General features: G+C 42.5%; 1 protein-coding gene across 4 annotated transcripts in view; it reads right to left on the bottom strand.

The window, feature by feature from the left end:
- GRIA1 (glutamate ionotropic receptor AMPA type subunit 1) overlaps positions 1 to 22141 on the bottom strand; it is a 445232-nt gene that overhangs the window by 116964 nt on the left and 306127 nt on the right. For all 4 annotated transcript variants that reach the window (XM_040345114.1, XM_040345115.1, XM_040345112.1 and 1 more), the window contains exon 9: positions 10848 to 10958. In XM_040345114.1, coding sequence (XP_040201048.1) covers positions 10848 to 10958 — 111 coding nt within the window. The remainder of the gene's footprint in view (positions 1 to 10847; positions 10959 to 22141) is intronic.

The following is a 22141-nucleotide window of genomic DNA, read 5'->3' on the forward strand; positions in this document are numbered from 1 at the left end:
ATTACACAGCACCCTGTGCCTCTGGACCCCTTTACATTACACAGCACCCTGCACCTCTGGACCCCTTTACATTACACAGCACCCTGCATCACTGGACCCCTTGACATTACACAGAACCCTGCAGCTCTGGACCCCCTGCATGTTACACAGACCCCCTTCAATGCAGACACCCCTTAAGTGTATCCACCCCTTTAATGCAGACCCACCCGTTCAGAGTAGCCCCCCCTTCAGAGTAGCCCCCCCATTCAGTGTCACCTCCCCCCGTTCAGTGCAGCCCCCCCATTCAGTGCAGCCCCCCCTTCAGTACCTCAGATCAGCGCCGCGGCACATGCACAGCAGGTGTCCTCCCCCTGTTTACACATAAACAGAGAGGAGGGTAAGGCGGCTTCACTCGGCTGTGCCTGTGTGACATCCGGGATCGCACAGACAGGCAGCCCATGGCCGCAAGAGGAGGGGATGGTAGGTGCAGCGGTGTCACCCTGCACCCCCCCGCACACCCCCTCGCCACTGTAGCTAGCTTGCATCCCCATGCCTGTGCCAGTGTGCCACTGCCTAAACCCCCAGCGCTGCCACCGCGGGTGTAATACAATCACGGAGGGGGGTGCCGGTCTGACACCCCCCCAGTGTATGGTACCCGGGGGCGGCTTTCCCCCCCTTAATATGCCTCTGGATGGCCGCACGGCGCCCCTGTTGCCCATGGCGCCCTGTATGGCCGCACAGCCCAGCACACCCCAAAGGCCGGCCCTGATTGGAAATTGAGGCTGCTTCAAACTGCGATCTCTAAATTACACCTCTGCAGATGGAGAGATTGTGGAGAAAATATTTAGATTTCATATTTGTTTGTGTCACTGGTCTTTTGCTTTTATTCAAATGAGATCCTCTCCCTATGCAAGTCAATAAGAATGCAAACTAGGTTGATGCAGCTTAGAAGAAACTTCAACTGTGGGTCAAATCTGCCTGTCAGCGAATAGTGATTAATCTTAAAAGCATCTCAGACTGACCTAAAATGCAATTTGAATTCATCTGGAAGCTGGCTTCATTTGCCCATCGACATAAGCCCAAAACCCATATTTATAGGTCCTTAAGGTGTAATTAACCTCTCGCCGACCAGCTGCCGTCATTATATTTCGGCAGGTTGGCACGGCTGCACAAACCGCCGTAGGTGAACGTCGGCTGCTTTAAGGGCTATCAGGAACAGTGATCTCTCTCTACTCCCACTCAGTCCCATCCCTCCACAGTTAGAAACACCTCCCTAGGACACAGTTAACCCCTTGATCGCCCCCTAGTGTTAACCCCTTCTCTGCCAGTGACATTTCTACAGTAATCAGTGGCTATTTATACAGTAGTACTGATCACTGTATAAATGTCAATAGTCCCAAAAAAGTGTCAAAAGTGTCCAATCTTTCTGACACAATGTTGCAGTCCCACTAAAAATCGCTGATCACTGCCATTACTAGTAACAAAAATAATAAAAATGCCATAAATCTATCCCTTATTTTGTAGATGCTATAACTTTTGCACAAACCAATAAATATACGCTTATTGCGATTTTTTTTTTTTACCAAAAATATGTAGAAGAATACATATTGGCCTAAATTGAAGAAATAATTTTTTTGGGGGATATTTATTATAGCAAATAGTAAAAAATCTTGTTCTTCTCAAAAATATGTTTTTTTTTTGTTTATAACGCAAAAAATTAAAACCGCAGCGGTGATCAAATACCACCAAAAGAAAGCTCTATTTGTGGGGAAAAAAAGGACATACGTGTTTGTGTACAACGTTGCACAACCGCGCAATTGTCAGTTAAAGCGTTGCAGTGCCGTATCGCAAAAAATGCCCTGGTCAGGAAGTAGGTAAATCCTTCCGGGGCTTAAAGTGGTTAAAGGGGTTGTAAAGACAAAAATATTTTCCTCTTAAATTAAAGTCTGACAGTAGCTGATGAAGTAAAAAGTAATGTTTTGCATTATAACTAGTTTGATACCTGTTGAAATCGAGCTGTTGTATTCACCTCTGTCACTCCTAAATCATTATTCTCACTGACTTCCTGGTTTGCGGTGCGCATTCATTCTTGCTACATCACGGCCATAATGGGAACTACAGTTCCCATTAGGCTTAGCCTCCATGCCTGTGAGGGGTAAGAGAGCATCTTCACGCAGGGCTGTAGTCATAGGGAGGGGGTGAGCACATTCTGCTTTCCACCATGCAAAACGGCTCAGATGCTGGTGGAAAGCAAGAAGAGGAGAGACAGGAAATGGCATTTTCAAACCTGGATTACTGTATTTTGGAGGTCAAAAGGAAAAACGTGGTAAGTGATATTTAAATGCTCTTGCTTACAGCAATCGATTGATCTAATAAAAAACGAACCTTTAGTGTTCCTTTAAAGGCAAAAATTTTAGTTTTTTTTAATTTTGGATAGTGTAAGGGAGGGTTATTATTTTTTTTTTACCCCATCTGTGTTCCATTGGGGAGATTTCCCTTCACTTCTTGTCCCATAGTAAAGACAGGAAGAGAGAGGAAATCCCTGCAAACAGAGGGGATCCTGGTCTGTCACCAGAACTAGTGTCCAAATTGGTTGACTTCACTTCTATTACTGTTCTGATGTCAACCCAAAATGTGGGATTTTCTTTTAATTTCACTTTCAATGACAGCAGTAAACAGGACAAATAAAGAGAGTGACTCTCCCTAACGGGGGCACAGAGAGCAAAAAAAACTACCAGGGGTTCTAATCCATCTTCACTCTATCCAAAACTAAAAAAGATAGAGTACGGGAAGCTCCCCTAGGGACAACTTACACCTACAGGTAAGCCTAGAATAAGGCTTACCTGTAGGAGCTTGCAATATCTCTGAGACCTACAAATTTGCAATTTCCCCGAGCAACGACTTCAATGGCGCATGCGCCGTCTTGAAAGGGCACGCTGTGCCGTTTCGTGCCGTGGTCATCCCGTGAAAAGCGGCTTCCGGCCAGTCAGAGAGCCGGAGTTTGCGGCCTCCGGAAGAAGAAGGGTAAAGATGGACGCTCGCTGCCATGGAGGAAGACGGTGTCATTGCGGGCTTCTCCTGCAGGTAAGTGTCACATAATGGGCTACTATGCAACACATAGTAGCCCATTATGCTTTACCTTTGCAGGGAAAGATAGAGGAAGTAAACCCCATTAGGGGTTTAAAACCACTGTTAAGTTTTTATTCTGCCATCTGCTTCTCGTGTAAATATTTTATTGAAGATTGTACAATACAATACATATTGGTTATACAAAATTTTGAAATTAAATAGTTAATTTCATATGCAACTTTTATCTTCACTACAATCTTCATAAGTAAATATAAAACAAAAACCTTTGTCGAAAAAATAAATAAAAAATAAAATAAGAATAATTAATGAAATAAGGTAGTTTACCTTTTACCATTTGTATACTTATAAATTAATGGCATTGCTTTAGACGTACTGAAGGTAAGGCAAACAGTTCATTATGAACAATCTGTCAGGGGACAGTCGGGATCGACTTATAACGTAACAGGGGCCAATATCCTGCCATCTGCTTCTTATTAGGGAAATTTCTCCTCTACTTCTGTTGGCACCTCAGATTTTGGATCCAACATAACTTTCATTCCTGGCAACATTGGTGATCAGGACTATAAGAGAGATACTCTACCAACAGGGATAAGGCCAACAACAACAAAAAGACAGTAGTTCCCCCTGTCTTTAGTTAAAGCAGAACTCCAGACAAAAATACCAAATTAAAAATGATTAGCCCTTAAAAAGATAAAATAACCAAGCCGGCCTTTTCTGCAATATTCAGCATTGAGGTGTTATTAAACCCAGGACCCTGCATTCACTATATCTGGTCTCCCACAGTACACAGAACATGGAAATGCAATTATTTTAGTAAATATAAACTGCTAAATATCTTTTCTCATCAGCAGTCTTGTGACTTCTATCAGTGTCCGGCCGAGCACTTGTTAACCACTTAACCCCCAGACCATATTGCTGCCCAAAGACCAGAGCACTTTTTGCGATTCGGGACTGTGCCGCTTTAACTGACAATTGCGCGACGTGGCTCCCAAACAAAATTGGCGTCCTTTTTTTCCCACAAATAGAGTTTTTTTTTGGTGGTATTTGATCTCCTCTGCGGTTTTTATTTTTTGCGCTGTAAACAAAAATAGAGCGACAATTTTGAAAAAAATGAATATTTTTTTACTTTTTGCTGTAATAAATATCCCCCAAAAATATATAAAAAAACTTTTTTTTTCCTCAGTTTAGGCCGATACGTATTCTTCTACATATTTTTCGTAAAAAAAAATCGCAATAAGCGTTTATTGATTGGTTTGCGCAAAAGTTATAGCGTTTACAAAATAGGGGGTATTTTTATGGCATTTTTATTAATATATTTTTTTTACTAGTAATGGCGGCGATCAGCGATTTTTTTCGGTACTGCGACATTATGGCGGACACTTCGGACACTTTTGACACATTTTTGGGACCACTGGCATTTTTATAGCGATTAGTGCTATAAAAATGCATTGGATTACTATAAAAATGCCACTGGCAGTGAAGGGGTTAACACTAGGGGGCGGGGAAGGGGGTTAAGTATGTCCCTGGGTGTGTTCTTACTGTGGGGGGGGTGGCCTCACTAGGGGAAACACTGATCCTCTGTTCATACATTGTATGAACAGAAGATCAGCATTCCCCCCCCTGACAGGACCGAGAGCTGTGTGTTTACACACACAGCTCCCGGTCCCCGCTCTGTAACGAGCAATCGCGGGTGCCCGGCAGCGATCGAGCCCGCCGGGCACACGCACGGGAGTCGGGGGGCGAGCGGGGGGCATGCGCGCGCCTTCGGCGGCGCGCACGCGCCCCTAGTGGCCGCTCAAAGAGCCGCCGTATAGCTACGGGCTCTCGCCCAGGAGAGCCGACCTGCCGCCGTATAATGACGGTGCGCGGTCGGCAAGTAGTTAAAGCTTGTAGGGTGAGTTTTCATTCTACTCTGACTGTCCTTTGAGGCTGCAAGACCCCTGGCCCTCTGTCTGGTCAGTGCTGATTGACTCTGTGCTGATCACATGCACCCTCCCAAGAAAACAAAAACTCTCTAGCAATAAACACCAAACTGAGCATGTGCAGAGTGACTCCAAAGGCTCTGTCTTATCAGGGGATGGATTGGGGACTGTGGAAGAAGGGAAGTATAAAACATCCTTTTTACACAATGCAGAGAATTAACCCCTTAGGTTCCACAGTGAGTATAACAAGCATGCTTTACTGCATATAGAGGCTGATTTTACTGTTGTGGATTTAGTTAAACTTTAAATGTCCTTAGTCTGCTGGCTAGCATCATTCAACCAACTTTTTCTGTACCTGTCCAAGACTAATGAAAGCAGCACAGTGATGAGCTCCCTGTTACTCTGCTTTCTCTTCCTTTTAGCGCATCTGCTTCTTCTTAGGAGATAAACTGATTGGCTTCTTGTGCTGCTTTTTCTTCTCCCACTACAGCCCTGCTGTATAGGGAAGGCTAGTGGCTGATACTAGGCACTTGCACTGCTTGTGATTAAAAATGGCAATTGACGATGTAGTAATGATTACTGAGCTAAAATCATTTTGTCTTTTAAATCTGCCTGGAGGTCATTATAACTATATATATTCATGGAAAAATGCCATCAGCTTATACAAATATAAGCACAGAAGATCATTATAAACTGTACTATGCTGTCTGTGAAATTGGAGAGATTTCTCGCTTCCTGTACGCTCAAAGATGACATGTAACATGAAGCAAAGCAGTAACAGGGATATATTATTGGCTCTTCTATCTGAACAGTACTATTGATTCTACTTTCCAACAGAACAATGCCATCGGTCCTCCTGTCTATCAAACCAGCACAATTAACGGGTCTAGAACGCATCAGTACTGCCATTTGATCCTTTTAAAGTGAAACTATAATAGTTTTCAGTCAATTTTATTTTAAATGATTTCTTTAAAGCAGACTTTTTTCAGTGCTAGTAGAGAGCTTTTTAGGTCAAAAAAGACTTTGTATACTTTGTATATCTCTTCCGCCATAAACACTTCGGGCCAGATTCACATAGAATTGCCCTGGCGCAGCATATCAGAGATACGCTACGCCGCCGTATCTTACCTTACGGCGTAGTGTATCTCTCGGCGCGTATTTCAAATTGGGCGGGTAGGGGGCGTGATTCATTTAAATGAAGCACGTCCTCGCGCCGTTTGAACTGCACATGCTCCGTTTTGAAATTTCCTGCCGTGCTTTGCGCAAAATGACATTGCACCGACGTCATTTTTTTAACTTAGATGTGAGTTACGTCCTTTCCTATTCACGGACGACTTACGCAAAAAAAAATTAAAATTCGACGCGGGAACGACGGCCATACTTTAACATGGCAAGTCTATCTATACGCCGCAAAATAGCAGCTTTAACTATACGCCGGGAAAAGTCGACTAGCGACGACGTAAGAGAATGCGACGGCCGCGCGTACATAGTTACATAGTTACATAGTTACATAGTTAGTCAGGTTGAAAAAAGACACAAGTCCATCCAGTTCAACCACAAAAAATAAAAAAACAAAAATAAAAAACACAGTAAAATCCTATACACCCAACTCCATTCCCACAGTTGATCCAGAGGAAGGCAAAAAACCCCAGCAGAGCATGATCCAATTTGCTACAGCAGGGGAAAAAATTCCTTCCTGATCCCCCGAGAGGCAATCGGATTTACCCTGGATCAACTTTACCTACAAATCTTAATACTCAAGTTATATTCTGTACATTTAGGAAAGAATCCAGGCCTTTCTTAAAGCAATCTACTGAGCTGGCCAGAACCACCTCTGGAGGGAGTCTGTTCCACATTTTCACAGCTCTTACTGTGAAGAAACCTTTCCGTATTTGGAGGTGAAATCTCTTTTCCTCTAGACGTAAAGAGTGCCCCCTTGTCCTCAGTGTTGACCGTAAAGTGAATAACTCAACACCAAGTTCACTGTATGGACCTCTTATATATTTGTACATGTTGATCATATCCCCCCTTATTCTCCTCTTCTCAAGAGTGAATAAATTCAGTTCCTCTAATCTTTCCTCATACCTCATACCTTCGTGGATCGACGGAAAAAGCTAATTAGCATACCCAAAGCAGAAAACGATGCAAACTCCACCCAGCGGGCGCCAAAGTATTGCACCTACGATCCGAAGGCGGATCGAAGCCAGAAGCCGTCGTATCTTGGTTTGAGGATTCAAACTAAAGATACGACGCGGCAAATTTGAAAGTACGCCGGTGTATCAGTAGATACGCCGGCGTACTTGCTCTGTGAATCTGGCCCTTCTTTCTCTGCCTGTTATGCTGACCATAAACTATACGAAAATTCGGCCGAAATTCGGTCGTTGAGACAGTTCTTTCGTTTTTCAAACAGTTAATGGGCACAAATTCGACAATCGTTGGGACGTTTTTTGAGCCGAAAAAACAAAGGACACATTTGGAATTTTTCTGCCGAACGAACGATAAATCAGAAGGTTAATGTGTTTCCCGTCCGAACTTTCTGTACTAGGTATATGTAAAAAAACGAACCAAATTTTTTTTAATTATGTCCACTGAACGATTTATCGGTCATTACATGATGACACTATCGTTTGCGCTCACGACCGAACGTTCGTTTTTCGAAAGTTCATTCGGACGATTTTTCGTGGAGTGTATGGCCAGCATTAGATATATTTTCTAATGGTACACCAACCCCTGCAATTGTAGCTCCATATACAATCTCAGCAGCATGCCATGAGTGTCTGGACCAAGTAGCTCCCATGCACATGCGCAGACGTTATGTCATTCCTGGCCAGCCAACCAAGATGACTTAAGATTCAGGACCCAGCACCAGACACAGAAGCATGGATTGAGTTGGTTATCCTTGGTTTCATGTCCTATGCATGAGAACACAGGAACTGGGGTGCAGAAAAATTTCAGCAGGTGCTCTGGACTGATGAGTCAACATTTAAAATATTTGTCTGTAGCAGGAGGCTGTTTTGTTTGCTGTAGGGTTGGAGAGCGGTACAACAATGAGTGTCTGCAGGCAACAGTGAAGCATGGTGGAGGTTCCTTGAAAGTTTGGGGTTGCATTTCTATAAATGATAGTTGGAGGTTTGGTCAGGATCAACTTATCCAACATACCAAACCATCAGGAAGGTGTTTGATTGACCCCCAGCAGGACAATGACCCCAAACATGCAGCCAATATCATTAAGAACTATCTTCAGTGTAAAGAAGAACAAGGAGTCCTGGATATGATGCTTGGCTCCCACAGAGCCCTGATCTCAACATCACTGAGTCTGCCTGGGATTACATGAAGAGACAGAAGGATCTGAGGCAGCCTACATCCACAGAAGATCTGTTGTTAGTTCTCCAAGATGTTTGGAACCATCTACCTGCTGAGTCCCTTCAAATACTGTGTGCAAGTGTGTCTAGAAGATTGATGCTGTTTTGAAGCCAAAGGGTGGTCACACCAAATATTAATTTGATTTGGATTTCTCGTCTGTTTATTTACTTTCCATTTGGTTAATTAATAAAAATAAACTATTAACACTTCTATTTCAGAAAGCATTCTTATTTTACAAAAAACTTTCACACCTTCCTTAAACTTTTGCTCAGTACTGTGTAGCTATATATATATATATATATATATATATATATATATATATATATATATATATATATATACACTGTATAATAAAAAAAAATATATATATATATATATATATATATATATATATATATATATTAGTGTTGCACCAATAACGTTATTTTAATTGGCGAGTACAAATACTTTTGGTCAAGTACTTGCTGATATGAGTACTGATACTTTGCGTTGCGATTTGCGTCAATACAAAGTAAATGGGTGCAAACTACACTGCAAAGAAACACATGAGATTTGAAAAGGAATACAGTGCGATTCCTGTCTGAATCGCATGCAATTTCTCCCACCATTCCTGTGTGTGTGTGTGTGTAGAGGGTGGGCAGTTTATGAAAATGCTATAACTCACAATAAGTACATATCTGATCAAATGCAAAATATGCTTAGGTGTCGCGGTCCCTGTCCCTCCAGCAGCTGTGATTCGCTATGATCGACTGGACCTGGACACTATGCAGATTTTGCATTTGACCAGATATGTACTTAATGTGAGCTCTGACATTTGTATTAAACTTCCCACTAGATGGCACTTTTCCCTTTCTATACACACACACACACAGGAGCGGTGGGGGAAATCGCATTGTGATTTATTTTGTATTGATGCAAATCGCACTGCAAAGTATTGATTTCAGTATCGGGAGCATTTTTATAAAAGTAAAAATACTCGTGAAAATACTCATCGATACCGGTATCAGCGTATCCCTAATATATATATATCATTTTTGCCCACACTCACATACATATTGTTAAAATACTGTAAGTCAGGCTTAAAGTGATTTAAAGGCAGAGTTTTTTTTTATCTTAATGCATTATATGCATTAAGATAAGAAAAACTTCTGTGAGCAGCAGCCCCCCTCAGCCCCTCTAATACTTACCTGAGCCTATCTCTATCCAGTGGTGTTGCAGGAGAGACTTGGCTGTCCAGGACTCTCCTCCTCATTGGCTGGGACATTGGCTTTGTCAATCAAGTCAGTGAGCCAATGAGAGGAGAGAAGAGGCCTAGCTGGGGCTCCATGACTGAATCTGAATAGAGACACAAAGCTGCGGCTTGCCTCGGGTGCCCCCATAGCAAGCTGCTTGCTGTGGGGGCACTCGTCAGAGGCGAGGGGCCAGGAAAGCTGAAGAGGGACCTGAGTAGATGAGGATCTGGGCTGCTATGTGCAAAACCACTGCACAGAGCAGGTAAGTATAAAATGTTTGTTATTTCTAGGCAAAAAAAACAAGACTTTAGTATCACTTTAAGGCTGAAATGTATAATTCCAGAAAAGTACTCCGGTGATAAAAATCCGGCCCTGCCCAAACCTAAGGAAACCGCACAGTGGAGGTTGTTTCTTTCAGACACTTTCATCTCTGATGAAAACTTGGAAAAAACCCTATGGAAAGAGATCAAGTCAGGTGAAGGAGTCAGAAGGATGAGTCAAGAGATGATATCAGGGAAAGATGTCAGAAAAAGGTGTCAGGTACTTGTATGTGAAATTTTCATCTAGAGCTAGTGAGCTTTGTCAACAATTTTCTTGTACAATTTCTGTACAATTTCCTTTAGATTTACCTCCAACTATGTAGTTCAAGGACCAGCCAGATTAGATACAAATTATAAGGGTTGTTTAATTTTGGACCTCGTGTTATACATTTTTTTGGTAACGCTAAAGGCAAAATTGTATAATGTATGGCCAACCTTAGAAGAAACCTGCTGGTTGGATTAAAGAGTACAAAATAGTCACATGCAATACTTCATATTACCTAACTAAAAGTATCTTTTAGTCCTCACCATTTTCAATAAAGAAAATCTTTATCACCAAAGCCACACTATACATTCCCTTAAATCAGGGATCCTCAAACTACGTCCCTCAAGCTGTTGTAGAACTACACATCCCATGAGGCATTGTAACACACTGACATTCACAGACATGACTAGGCATGATGGGAATTGTAGTTCCTCAACAACTGGAGGGCCGTAGTTTGAAGACCCATGCCTTAAATAGATAGAGACCACCATAATTTTCTCTATAGTTGAGGATTACAAACCATTATTCAATACAATTTACAATAATTATTACAAATAATTAAAATGTATTGATTGTAATTTGTAGATAAAGCAGGAAGACTGCAGAAAATCTTCACTTCACTAGTAAAAACACAGAGCAGCAAAAACCATTCTAAATGCTAAACCATTATACATACCAATATGGTGGTAACGATGTACGTCCTATTCTGAACCCCTATGGTTTCATTTCCTGCTTGGGCATCAGTGGCTAATGGGATCAATTTGTCATCTTCATTCCATGTAGCAATCTGTTAATTAGAAAAGATATGTTATCGTCAATGAACATTTCTTTCCATCTTGTTCTGGCCCATTAAACTTTATATTCTTTTCCAAGTTTGCAACTCATTACTGTGTTCTAAGCCTAGAATTTCACGTACAGGTATGGATGTGTTCTTTTTTTGCCACCAATTGATAGTAGTGTGCCATAAATCAGTATTCCCTCTGTTGGTTTACAATGCGGTAATGGCAGAGTGTTCGATGTGGGCGTCCTATACAAGAAGGATTTCAGACTGCTGGAAAATTACAGCCACTTTCAGCTGCCAAGGGCTATTACACCGAATTTAGACCTTATATATGGGAATAATCCTGCAGATACCCCACATGTTTTATGGTATCGACCTTGAAATGTGTCTCTAATGCCCTGTACACACGACCGGTTTTCCTGACATGCCAAAATCCAACGTTTTTCCCGATGTGATTCCTCTCAAGGCTGCCTTGCATACAGGAAATTTCAAAAGGGATGGATAGCCGCACTCCAAAGGAACTTCAAAAGTTGTCTTTATTGGTAAAATGAATAGAAATGCATCACAGGATACAGCCAAAGAATCGGGAAAAGGAGCAGCCGACGCGTTTAGTCATGACTAAGCACTAATTAGTGTGAAACGCGTTAGCTGCTCCATTTCCAGATTCTTTGGCTGTATCCTGTGATGCATTTCTATTCATTTTACCAATAAAGACTACTTTTGAAGTTCCTTTGGAGTGCGGCTATCCATCCCTTTTGAAATTTCCTCATTTGCCTAGTGCACTGCCAGCACCCTTGGTTTCCTGAGAGGTTCCTGATTGCTTGTTGGACCCACCTGGAGCGCTGACTCCCTTCCGCTGCCTTGCATACACACGTTCAGTCAAAAAAACGCTTGACCGAAGCACAGTGACGTCCAACACGTACAACGGCACTGTAAAGGGACGTTCCATTCAAATGGCGCCACCCTTTGGGCTGCTTTTGCTGATCCTCGTGTTAGTAAAAGTTTGGTGCGAGACGATTCACGATTTTCAGTCTTCGTGCTTTTCAGTCCGTTACAGAGTGACGAATGTGATATCTCCATTATGAACGCTAGTTTTACCAGAACGAACACTCCCATCTCATACTTGATTCTGAGCATGCGTGTTTCTTTTCCCCTCGGAAAAGCCTACACATGAGCGGTTTTCGGGACGAAAAAAAGACGGGAAACACGATGGGAAAAAATAGAGCATGTTCACATTTTTTTTCGGGCAGTTTTCTCGTCGGGAAAACTGCTATGGAGCATACACACGACTGGTTTTCCCGACCAATCTAAAAAATTTCCGTTTTCTTGTTGGAAAAAAACGTTGTGTGTACGAGTCATTAAAGGAAACTATTAGAAATTTGTTTCTTGAATTCCTCCTGAAAAATAGTGCTACATGTGACTGTGCATAGAGCCTCATAGCTGTATATATGAAGTATGAGATCATCTAAGCTGTTGTGCCTCTGACTGCCAGCTTCACCAGATTTAGAGTGATGTCATAAGTGATGTCATAACTGTGTTCCTACTGTTTTCCTTGCTGGAGTAAACAAAAGGTATACTATATGCTTTCTGTCACTCAAAAACACAAATGTGATATCATATATATATTTAGCTTTGATGTATGGTATATCATTTTATGTATCATAAAGAAGCATATTAGGACCATACAAGATTTTTTTTACAGCTTTTTGAAGGAAATTCGAAGATGATCCAAATCTTGGTATTGAGTAAATAAAGGTTCAAATCATTGCCATTTGAAAGCCTTCAAGTTCTAATTTGATAAACTGTGTTGTACTCAGGGCTCAAGTCCTGCGGGAACGCGTGGGAACGGAGTTCCTGCACTTTTTTCACAGCAGGAACGCAGTTCCCTTTGCAGGACTAGAGCAGCCGAGAGCAGCTGAGCCGCCCGAGCCAATCCTAAGCGGCGATGCCCAGCTCGAGTCACTGTCAGGGGCAGGCTAACCTTAGTAATCCTTTATGTTACTGGCCACTTCCTGTATATGGATTCATCAGGTAGTGTGCGGGGATTCCATCACTTCCTCGATGCCGCAATGTCTCCTGGGAGCGTTTGTCATTGTTCCCAGGAGACATTGCGGAGGTCTACCGCGAGTTGCTTTAAGTTCCCGCGATAACTCGCGGCACACCTCCGTAAAGTAATCCATAAAGGATTACTAAGGTACAGTGGATCGAAAAAAACAAACAAACATGCGGTTTAGTAATTATGCATATGAGCGTATAATTTTTTTTTTTGGTGGGAGTGGATTTTGGGTGGGAGTTCCCACACTTTTTTCCCCAGGACTTGACCCCTGGTTGTACTGATTATGTCAACCAAAAACAGGATCCAAAAGCTGAATTAATATCAAACACATCAAAAATGCACTGGCCTGGCATAGTATTTTAAGATTCTTCAGCAAATATAAAAAATATATATTGCACTCTAGAGTTCACATGGATAAAATGTCCCCTTTTATGTGTCCTACATGGGCAGTGGTGGTAGATCTTATGATCGGATAGGTAGTGTTTACTGCAAAATTGGCAAACTAGCAGTGAATGGAAGGTGATGAAGGAGTCTATACTTCCTCAAATTTGCCAATCATAATCAGTTTTTTAAAATGAATTTTAAGTAAGAGTTTCAAATATTTTGAAGTTTTTAAAAAGACTTTAAGTAGGAGACTTAGGCCGCGTACACACGATAGGATCGCCAGAGGACAACGGTCTGAAGGACCGTTTTCATCAGTCCAAACCGATCGTGTGTACTCCCCATAGGTTATTTAACCTTCGGTCAAAAAAATTAGAACTTGCTTTAAAATGTAACCGATAGACGCATAACCGATAGGTCAAAACCGATCGTTAGTATGCAAAAGCATCGGTTAAAAACCTGCGCATGCTCAGAATTAAGTCGACGCATGCTTGGAAGCATTGAACTTCGTTTTTTTCAGCACGTCATTGTGTTTTACGTCACCGTGTTCTGACACGATCGTTTTTTTAACTGATGGTGTGTAGGCGCGACGGACCATCAGTCAGCTTTATCGGTTAACCGATGAGAACGGTCCTTGGATGGACTGATCGTGTGTACAAGGCTTAACAAATGAAAGCCCAGCTCCAGTTAACATATTTTAGGTAGTTACAGCAACAGGTCTAGTTATTTTAGTTCTTTTAGAAAAACTTTAAACCATGAATAAAAGCCAATTGTTCTAAGTTTCACCATCATTGGTAGACTGCTTGTCCCAACCTCTTCAACCACCTCTCTTTTTCTCTAAAGCTTGGCTTCTTACAGAAATAAGGTAAACAATGGATCTATTGGCAGGATTAACGAGTAATAAAACAATGTTATAGTGGTGACAGAATAAACCTAAAAAAAACAAAACAAAAAACTGTTGCGCTAACCACTTGAGCTCGTGGCCATGGCCATTTTGTGCAATTCAGCACTGCGCTAATTTATATGGCAATTGCGTAGTCAGGCAACACTATGCAAATAACAGTTATACTATTTTTTTTTACACAAATACAGCTTTTTTTTTGTTGGTATTTGATCACCAGTGGGTGGGTTTATTTGTTGTTATATAAATGAAAAAATACCAAACATTTTGACATCTAGGGGCAATCAAGCGGTTAATTGTTTACCTAACAATGTGTTATGTGTGCAATGCGTGTTGATTTTATTATTATGATTTATTATTTGTTTATTTTCTCTGCTTTGTAGGGAAAAACAAAAAACAAAGTGATCGTTTCCTCTGTTCAGATACCTGATTGTCTGGGCTGTGATTTGACACAACCGATCAGCAGGTCCTGGCCATGAATCATTGGCCGGGACCTGCTGACAGACTCGCTGTGTCAAATCACAGGGGAGTAGGTGGGATGCCCGTGTGTGCCCAAAACCCAGACACAGGCAGCAGTGTACGGATATGTCGCTGTGCCTGTGGGAGCAGTCCCGTCGCAGTATATGTACTGTGGTGGGTCGGCAAGTGGTTAATGGTAGTGATGGACAGTAGCATATACACTATTGTACCAAAAGTATTGGGATCCCATTCTTAGTCAGCTTCAACTCTTCTGGGAAGGCTGTCCACAAGGTTTAGGAGTGTGTCAATAGGAATGTTTGACCATTCTTCCAGGAAGCGCATTTGTGAGGTAAGGTACTGATGTGAACAAGAATGTCTGGCTCGCAATCTCCACTCTAATTCATCCCAAAGGTGTTCTATTGGGTTGAGGTCAAGTTCCTCCACCCCAAACTCACTCATTCATGTCTTGCTTTGTGCACTGGTCCATTTTTTTGGTGGAGGGGGGAATATGGTGTGGGGTTGTTTTTCAGGGGTTAGGCTTGGCCCCTTAGTTCCAGTGAAGGAAACTCTTAAGGCATCAGCATACCAAGACATTTTGGACAATTTAATGTTCCCAACTTTGTGAGAACCGTTTGAGGATGGCTCCTTCCTGTTCCAACATGAGCGTACCAGTGCACAAAGCAAGGTCCATAAAGACATGAATGAGTGAGTTTAGAGTGGAGGAACTTGACTGGCCTTCACAGTCCTGATCTCAACCCAAATAGTACCTTTGGTATGAATTAGAGCAGAGACTGCGAGCCAAGCCTTCTCGTTCAACATATGTGCCTGCCCTCACAAATGCGCTTCTGGAAGTATGGTCACACATTCCCATAGATACACTCCTAAACCTTGTGGACAGCCTTCCCAGAAGAGTTGAAGCTGTTATAGCTACGAAGGGTGAGCAAGCGCTTTATTGAACCCTTACGGACTAAGACTGGGATGCCGTTAAAGTTAATGTGCATGTAAAGGCAGGCATCCCAATACTTTTGGTAATATAGTGTATGTGATGTTTGACTTTGCCCAGCGTTTCACTTTATTTTAGACATAACAGCTTGCCATAAAGAGAGGAAAAGGGGGAAAACCAACTGCATCAATACATTTCTTCTGATAGTTGGGTGGGTAATAACACAGAGAAGCAAGGAGGCGATGGTCAAGAGGCCAGGGAAATTAACGTGACCACAGCCTTGCCTCATGCTGACTAATTTGCCTGTTGTTATTCCCTTGCTAAATTGAAATAAGTGAGGCCAACTTGCTTTATGAAAATAAAATGGCTTTGAAAATGGCCATTACTGGCAAATACAGCATATTTGAAAATGTCATAATTTGCATCAATCTAATTGATTACTAGGAATTTCTAAAGTGACAGATCCTCTTTAACCTTTAGATTGGTTTATATTAAGGCTATGTAGATGTATTTCTACTCTGAGTCAGGTTCTACAGTTAATTATTTATTAGTTTAACCCATACCTGGGCATGTATTTAGAGCATATGTGCCATCAATGTCCTCCAAAGGTTGGCAAGGCTATAAATAGTGTACTGTCTGGGTTTTGTTCTGCCGTCTGGCAACAGAGCACAGGTGGCAGAAGGGGAATGTCCAGCAATTGTTATTGGGGATTCTGTAGTAACACCTCCGTGGTGTTGCTGGAAGCAAATGCATGAGAACAGATGAACCTAATACAATGTGAAAGCCTTATTGTGTGAGCAGCTTCCAATCACTTTAGATTAGGCTGCATTATAAGGAAGACGCAGAGTCTTCATCGTGAGAACAGTCCACTTGCAGGGACCAATGTCACCAAACATTGTCACAGAAGGCAAAGAAGAGGTGACAGGTAAATGAAACTTCCTGTAAGTTGTAAACTTAAAGAGAAGCTCCAAAATAAATGAAAAATTTGCAGAAATAAAGAATGTGCTTTCATTAAAAAAATAAAAATAAACCTGCTAATATTTATAGTTCCCTCATTCTCAAGTATTTACTTGTTGATCGTACCAGTGCTGCCGTCATCCTTTAATTTCCTGTCGAGGGTCAACAACGCTATGCTACTGCTGATGAATTTGCTGCGTTGTCCGCCCTTGATCCATGTCTCCCTATTCATCTAAGCAATGACATCATCATATCACTCCATCGACCCTAGAAATGTTGTCGGCCATAGACAGTGAGCATGTTGGAGCCGAAAGAGTAGAGGACACCTACCTCTCTAAAAGGCAGGAACCCTAGGAAAGTATCAGTGGTTATATGCTCACCAAAAATCATAAATGATAAAGAAAGTTATATAGAAGAACTGCTGAGAATACCAACCTAATGTCATGTACACACGATCAGAATTTCCGATTTAAAAAGTCTGACGACATTTTTTCATCGGATATTCCGACCGTGTGTGCGCCCCATCAGACTTTTTTCCATCGGAGTTTAGAAATAGAACATAGAAATTCCGATTGTCTATGTGGAACTCCGACGGAAAAAAAAACACGCATGCTCAGAATCAAGTCAACGCATGCTCAGAAGCATTGAACTTAATTTTTCTTTTAGATTTTATCCCATGATTATCCCATGATTCTGATCGTGTGTACAGGGCATAATAGTTATTTTCGTTCCTCCCAAGAACTCCTGCTCTCTAGCTCCCTTGTCACCTCCTTCCATTCTCGCCTTTGGACTTTTCTCGAGCATCTCCCATCCTATGAAACTCCCTACCCCAATCTGAACGATTATCTCCTACTCTGTTTCTTTTAGACAATCCCTGAAAACCCATCTCTCCAGAGATGCCTATCCTGCCTTCACCCAAAGCCTCGTACACACGATCAGTCCATCCGATGAGAACAATCTGAAGGACCGTTGTCATCGGTTAACCGATGAAGCTGACTATTGGTCCATCACGCCTACAAACCATCGGTTAAAAAAACGATTGTGTCAGAACGCGGTGACGTAAAACACAACAACGTGCTGAAAAAAAAGGAAGTTCAATGCTTCCAAGCATGCATCGACTTGATTCTGAGAATGCGTGGATTTTTAACCGATGGTTGTGACTACTAACGATCGGCTTTGACCTATCGGTTAGGAATCCATCGGTTAAAATTTAAAGCAAGTTGGCTTTTTTTTAACCGATGGTTAAATAACCTATGGGGCCCACACACAATTGTTTTTTACCAATGAAAACGTTCCATCAGACCGTTGTCCTCTGGTTAACCGATTGTGTGTACGAGGCCTCACAACTGTACTTTAATTTTCTCCATCAACTCCTCCCCCACAGCTATTACCTTTTGTATCACTTAACCCTCCCTCCTAGATTGTAAGCTCTAACGAGCAAGGCTCTCTGATTCCTTGTGTATTAAATTGTATTGTAACTGTACTGACTGCCCTCATCTTGTAAAGCACTGCACAAACTGTTGACGCTATATAAATCCTGTATAGCAGGGATATGCAATTAGCGGACCTCCAGCTGTTGCAAAACTACAAGTCCCATCATGCTTTTGTCTCTGGGTGTCATGCTTGTGGCTGTCAGGCCTCGTACACACGACCGAACATGTCCGCTGAAACTGGTCTGCAGACCAGTTTCCGCGGACATGTTTGGTCGTCTGTACGGCCGACCGGACAATTTTCCGGCGGATCGGACAGGTTTCCAGCGGACAAATGTTTCTTAGCATGCTAAGAAACATGTCCGCTGGAAGCCTGTCCATCGGACATGTTCGGTCGTCTGTACGACTCACCGGACATGTCCGCTCGGCCGAAAGCCCTCGCATGCGTAGAAGTGATTTGACGCATGCGTGGAAGCATTGACCTTCCAGGGTCGCGCACATTGACCTTCCAGGGTCGCGCACGTCGCGTGTACAGCCATCAGACCAAAATCCGCCAGTGGACATGTCCAATGAAAACGGTCCGCGGACCGTTTTCATCGGACATGTCCCGTCGTGTGTACGAGGCCTCAGAGTCTTGCTATGCCTTATGAGACTTGTAGTTCTGCAACAGCTGGAGGTCCGCTAATTGCATATCCCTGCTGTATAATAATAATAAAGAAGGGCTAATCACCCAGCACTGCTTTACATGTGTGCCCGTGTAGACTTGCCGTATAGTTTAAACTTTAAAGGGGTTGTAAAGGTTTGTTTTTTATTTTCTAAATAGGTTCCTTTAAGCTAGTGCATTGTTGGTTCACTTACTTTTTCCTTCCATTTCCCTTCTAAATGTTTTTTTTCTTTGTCTGAATTTCTCACTTCCTGTTTCTCCTCAGTAAGCTTGCCCCCATCATCCGAGCCGTTCTGGCTGGGGGTTAGTCAGCTAGAACAGCTTACTGAGGAGAAACAGGAAGTGAGAAATTCAGACAAAGAAAAAAAACATTTAGAAGGGAAATGGAAGGAAAAGGTAAGTGAACCAACAATGCACTACAGTAGCTCAAAGGAACCTATTTAGAAAATAAAAAACAAACCTTTACAACCCCTTTAAAAGGATTTGCTTTTTCATTTTACATTTCTATTTTTTCTGGTGTAAAGGATAACTGCTGGGGTGATTTCACCCCTACATGTGCAAATTGAAATATATGCATTAACGTGTGGTACAACAATACCTTGTGCATGCGTGTTGTAGTGCATTGTTTATTTTCAATATCACTCCAAGGTGCACACACCATTGTACCTGCAAAGGGGAGGACTAGGAGCCTTTGGTCTGGGGAACAAAACAACTAAGCCACGAGAGCTCCAGGCTAACTACTGGTGCAAACAGGTACCAGGTGCAGACCTTGGCTCACCACCCTCCACAGCAAAAAGGAAAACAAACAAAATGGTCGCACACCAGTGAACAAGCAAGTCACAGGGGGTTATTTACTAAAGGCAAATCCACTTTGCACTACAAGTGCAAACTACAACTGCACTTGGAATTGCACTGAAAGTGCAGTCACTGTAGATCTCAGGGGTAGATCTGAAATGAGGGGAGGCTCTGCTGATTTTATTATCCAATCATGTGCAAGCTAAAATGCTGTTTTTTATTTTCCTTGCATGCGACTGCACTTCCAATTACACTTTCAGTGCAATTTCAAGTGCACTTTGCACTTGTAGTGCAAAGTGGATTTGCCTTTAGTAAATAACCCCCACAATCTTGTAAAACGCGTCAACTGCATTCCCTGTTACTTGTCTGGCTTTGGCAATAAAGATTCTCATCAAGCAATTTCAAGACTCCAGTGTTTTCCAACAAAACCACTAACTAGCCCTTCCCTAGTAGGGAATAGGACCAGAAGTAAAGAAAATATCTCATGGTGCCAGATTGATAGGTGGGCATTTGTTAAAGGCGGGCATCTCAAAAGAATGTGGTTTATTGTGACACAAATTTTCACATATTTCAAAATCAGTTTCCTTTGTGGCAAACTTGGTCACAGCATCTCAGAGCCGCAAGGGAAGCCAATACTGTAAGATTTTTTTTCTGCCACTGATCGCAGGTCTGAACGAGAAACAGATAACTGTATAATACTCAGCTAACCGCTAACTGCAGGTTCTGCTCTGATTGATGTCTGAATGTTAAAGTATTTTGATTTAGGGCCACCAACCCAGCTTATGTTATTAGTAGTGGCCTGGAGGGGCCTGTAGTGAATGGGGGGGGGGGGGGGGGGTTGGAGTTAAACAATTCCTAGCCCCGTCCTCTCATGCACCATAATGCATGTACTGTAATTATGAATACAGTTGAACCTCAGATTACGGGCATAATCCGTTCCAGGAGAATGCTCGTAATCCAAAGTACTCGCATATCAAAGCGAGTTTTCCCATTGAAGTCAATGGAAACTAAAATAATTTGTTCGGCATTGACTTCAATGGGATGCAATACCGAATGTGGCCAGAGGTGGGAGGCGCCAGAGAGCGCCGAAAAGGCCTGAGGACACTTTGGCTCGGCCCCTGCGCTCCCGTACCTCAGGCCAAATAAGGTACTGCAGGCCAATGTTTGGCTTTTCTCGGCTCCTTCGCTCCCGTACCTCAGGTCAAATGAGGAACTGCAGGCCTATTTTCGGCTCTGCTCGGCTATTGCGCCCCCTTACCTCAGGCCAAATGAGGTACTGCAGGCCTATTTAGCTTGAATTATGCTCGTCTTGCGAGTCAACACTTGCAAACCGAGTCAGAATTTAAAAAAAAAAAGTTGCTCGCAAATCAAAATGCTCTCAAACCAAGTTACTCTTAAAATGAGGTTCCACTGTACATGCTTTGCCCTGCGATACCCTGAATAAACACTCCAATGTACATCAATGTGTCAAAAAAATACATATTTAGGTATGAATGGGCCTTTAAAGTGTGTCAACATTTTCTTTTTCAGATACTTCTACATTGGATGCTGCTGAATGTGAATGCGAAGACCAAATAAAAGACAATTAATGGGTCAATTTTAAATGCACGGTTAACTGAGTGGTCTAACTAACAATTTCCGATTGTTCACTGAGATGCTGAGATGGAGGGAAGAGACTGTTCATTAATATGTTTGTGTTTCTGTGCGCAGCTAACAATAAAATTGGCCATCTGTTACTTTCAAGACTATGGGTTTATCCAGAAGAGTGATGATGTAATATTTCTCTGCAGGCACAAAGTTTGCAGGAACACCCCTTCCATGCCAAAGAAGCTTGAGAACTTGAGTTACACCCCCTTATTTTCTATACCACATTTGTTTTAAAACGCACACTCTAATTTGGCTAACTATTTCCCTCTGCAATGTTACAATACTAAGAATCAGATTGCCTTTTCAGCCACATGCACAAACTTTAAACACATTTAATTATTTGTAATTATTTTCTCTATGTGATATTGCACACCTTACCAGAGAGACAGCCGGGGGCAGAGATCGTAGTGACCCGGAGTGTAGTGTGATGTCGGCATCAGTGTCTTTGGTGCTGACAGGTCACCCGGCATCCTGGTGCGGAGGAGGAGAAAGTTAACTCCTCCTCCGTATTGCGTGTTGTGCAGGAGTCGCGGCTGTGATGTCACTGGTTGCTAGCTGCCAAGCGGCACTAGCAACCAGTGGCCAGTGTCTCAGATGGAGCTGAAGGCAGAGCGAGCGCCAGCGCTATGGCGGGGTTTGCTCGCTCTGCCAATTTCATTCAGGGACACTGTATTGTCCCGGAATTGAGGTGCCCGGGACCTGGGACAGATCTGCTAATTGCGGGTATGTCCCGGGCAATCCTGAAGACGTAGGCACCCTAAATATATACCCCACTGCCCTTCACCAGTTATCATTTTTGTGGATTGCTCAAAAAACGAAGTTGGAAAATAATCTCACTTCAGGCTGTTATGCAATAATGATTTCTCATGCATTGCCTGTGTGTAGCCATGTTTCCTGGGGTGTCACCTGACCAAACATGGGGAATGCTTAGGGGGAGGATCACTGCTTTCTCAACC

Source organism: Rana temporaria, chromosome 3 (genome assembly GCF_905171775.1).
Source record: "Rana temporaria chromosome 3, aRanTem1.1, whole genome shotgun sequence".
NCBI lineage: Eukaryota > Metazoa > Chordata > Amphibia > Anura > Ranidae > Rana > Rana temporaria.